This window comes from Condylura cristata, unplaced genomic scaffold, assembly GCF_000260355.1.
Source record: "Condylura cristata isolate star-nosed mole 26May11 unplaced genomic scaffold, ConCri1.0 scaffold00042, whole genome shotgun sequence".
Lineage (NCBI taxonomy): Eukaryota > Metazoa > Chordata > Mammalia > Eulipotyphla > Talpidae > Condylura > Condylura cristata.
In genome coordinates, this window is record NW_004567143.1 from 4019644 (window position 1) to 4022992 (window position 3349).

The window sequence follows — 3349 nt, forward strand, 5'->3', positions numbered from 1 at the left end:
CACACCGGCGAGAAGCCCTACGTGTGCCCCGACTGCGGCAAGGCCTTCAGCCAGAAGTCCAACCTGGTGTCCCACCGGCGCATCCACACGGGCGAGCGCCCCTACGCCTGCCCCGACTGCGAGCGCAGCTTCAGCCAGAAGTCCAACCTCATCACCCACCGCAAGAGCCACATCCGCGACGGCGCCTTCTGCTGCGCCATCTGCGGCCAGACCTTCGACGACGAGGACAAGCTCCTGGCCCACCAGAAGAAGCACGACGTGTGACAGGCCGCGCGCGCACCGCGGGAGGCCTGGGGGCATGCGCGTGGCCGTGGCCGTGGGCGGCGGCCAGGCTGGGACCGGAAGGGCTGGGCGCCAGCACCTGGCACAGAGGGAGGCCTGCCCCCGTCAGGGGAAGCCCTGGCCGGGCGCGGGGACCCCAGCCTCCCGCCCTTGGCGTGGTCCACCCTGGAAAGGCAGCCGTAGGACCGCGGCCCGCCAGAGCTTGCTGCCCGGAGCCACCAGTGGTGGGGGCTCTTACCCGTGCGGCCGCCGGGAGGCCGCCCGCAGTCCCTTCGGCCGGCGGGAAGCCGGCCTGGTGTCGTGTTCGGTGAGTGGAGCGAGGGCCTGGGAGAGCCGGCTGGCCTGGTCAGCAGCCCCTGGGCCTTTCCAGCTCGGGCAGGAAGCCGCTGCCCCTGGCACCTGTCCCCTTCTTCCTGCCCTGCTCAGGCTCCTGGGCCGGGAGACCCTCTCCTGCTCCGCCCTGCGCACCCGCTCCCTGGAGGTCCGCCCGGGCGCCGCTCAGTCTGCCTTGCTGCATCCACCCCTCAGCGCTGGGGCCCCGGCCTTCAGCAGCCCTGGCAGGCTTTCTCTGAACACCCCTACCCTCCCGGGGACTCGTCCTGCGGTGGAGAGGGGGTAGGGCGAAGGGGCGTGTGGGGTGTGTTTCCTTCGCGACACCGTTAGCGCCCAGATGCCCGCCTCTGCTTGAGCGCCCAGGTGACGGGGTCCCCACCTCCCAAGGCCCTGGTTCTATTGTAGGATCATTCTAATTGCTAGAAGTTCTTCCTTATAATGAATGAATCTGCTTTCCTATGGTTTCTACCTGTTGGGCCTTGTTCTGTTCTCTGGAACTAAATAGAACACCCACTCGCCCTCCTTTTCAACTAGAGAATAAAGATTTGGTTTTAGACTGGCGGCTGGGCAGTGTTCCTTTCTCCCGGGCAGCTGTGGCGGCTGCAGGCAAGCAGCACAGTGTGCTCCTAGCTGGGGGCTTGCTAACAGTCAGGTACACTGGCGTTAGTTCCTCTGAGCCCCCCTCCAGTTCTTCCCTGGGGAGGCCAGGCATACTGAGAAGTGGGGCTCATTCTCTCGGGGCTCAGCCTTCCTGGGGTCAAGTCAGACCAGCCGGTGCCTGAGAAGAGGCCAGACCCTCTGTCTGCCACGGCGCCGTGACGCTCCCCAGGGGGCTCCCGGCCCTGGCTGTTTCGGACCCCGGTGAGCCTGGTCCTGACAGCGGTGGCAGGCCCCTCTCCTGCCTGTCCCGGTAATGCCTGCCGGCCCCTGGCAGCTAGCCCAGTGCCCGGCGTGCCCGTCACTCGTCTTAGAGTCGCCCCTTGCAAGGTGCCTGCACTCCTGTGTGGCAGGTGCCCTTGACAGACGGCAGCACTTGCTCAAGGTCACGCCGGTGATCTCCGGGCTCGGCTCCGGCCCACGCTGTTGATGGCCCTGAGTTTGCCTGGTGAATCGGGGGGGCGGCTGCTGCAGGTGGAGGTGAGCTACCTGTCCTCTGCTCCATGGTGTGAGGGCTGAGGGCTCACGAAGATCAGACCACTGCCCCCCCCCCCCCTTGCGAGAGCCTGAAGCCTGGGGAGAAGAGGTGGACTCAAGTGCGCAGTCGGTGGGTGGGGTTCGCCGGTGTAGGCGGGAAGCAGACAGCTTCAAAGCTTCCTCTATTGGTTTATGGGGTGACGGGGCCACTTAAGAACCTGTGTAGTTGACACAAATTACGTTTCAGAGCCTGGGGCGTAGTCTCAAGAAAGCCTCCTTTAACTACACCTCTGGAGGGAGCCCAGGGCTTCAGGGAGGTGGGCAGACGTCTGGGGTGCTGGGAGGATGAGGGAGAAGGCATCTGACCGAGGATCTGGCTGCCACCGTCAAAGGGGTTGGCCGGTGCGTGGCCGTCCTCCGGGCTGTCTGCCCATGCTGGGCAGCCGTGGCCTCGAGGGGCTGCGACAGCAGGCGTGGAGCATACCTGCCCTCAGGGCTGCCTTCCTGGGCCCCTCGGGGGTTGGGTGGTGGTTTCCAAGTCCTTGCTCAGCACGGCACGTGCTGACCCGTCAGCCTGGACAGTCCAGGGCCGCTTTTCAAGAGCACTAGACATGGTGGACATATTTAGCTTTTTGAAAACTGGGAAGTTCTTCCTCTTCTCCCCCTCCTCCCCACGTCTTTTCTCTTTACGCATGGAAAGACTTTGAGGGCGCCTTCCGGACGTCTGTCCCCTGCATTTGCAAACATACATGTGCAGCCTCCCCCGCCCGCCCCCTTTTGTTTTTTGCTTAATGGAAACGGCTCCCAGACGTGCTTCATTCTTTCTGCCTTTGAATTGCCCCTGGTCATGACATCCGGTCTGCACACTCCAGGTCTGCACACTCCACTCGCTGGGGCAGACCCCAGCCCGAGGGTGGAGAGGACTTGCCCACTCTCAGCAGTGACAGGTCTGAGGTCAGAGTACTGGTTACCTCCCCAGTGAGGTGAGGCTTTGCAGAGCTGACGGCCTCGGGCTGTCTGTCCCAGGCTCCGCTTCCTCAGCACCCTGCACAGCTCACCTGAGCAGGCCCTGGGCAGGTGTTTCTCTAATCAGGGTCCTGCAACCCCAGGGAGGTATATAACTAGGAAGTCACGTCACTCTTTCCAGATGAATAAGGTGGACTTCAGAGGCAGAAAAATCTCTCGTAAGAACTGCGCACGAAGTCAGTGGTAAAATCTATACTCTTGACACCCAGGTTCGTGGTATTCGGGCGGGAGCCGGCAGGCCAAGGCTCCGAGGCAGCCTGACTGGCCTCTGGAAGGTGAGGTGCGGGGCCTGCAGCGGCCCAGCTTCTGTGGCATCAGCCCCAGGTCCCAGGGCGGCTCCCCGGCTGCTGTGGCACCTGCGTGGGGAGCTGTGCGCTCCGAGGTGTGAGGTGTTTCAATGAGCCAGGAGCGTCTTCTGCCCATCAGGAGGGGCAAAGGCGACCACGCGCCCGAGCGGCCCTTCGTGTGCCCGGACTGCGGCAAGGCCTTCCGCCACAAGCCCTACCTGGCCGCGCACCGGCGCATCCACACCGGCGAGAAGCCCTACGTGTGCCCCGACTGCGGCAAGGCCTTC

General features: G+C 64.1%; 1 protein-coding gene across 1 annotated transcript in view; it reads left to right on the forward strand.

The window, feature by feature from the left end:
• The window catches only part of REPIN1 (replication initiator 1), a gene marked incomplete at its 3' end in the record, with an annotated part of 27592 nt that overhangs the window by 3025 nt on the left and 21218 nt on the right, over positions 1-3349 (forward strand). The window contains exons 3-4 of the mRNA XM_012733855.1: positions 1-105; positions 3230-3343. Coding sequence (XP_012589309.1) covers positions 1-105; positions 3230-3343 — 219 coding nt within the window. The remainder of the gene's footprint in view (positions 106-3229; positions 3344-3349) is intronic.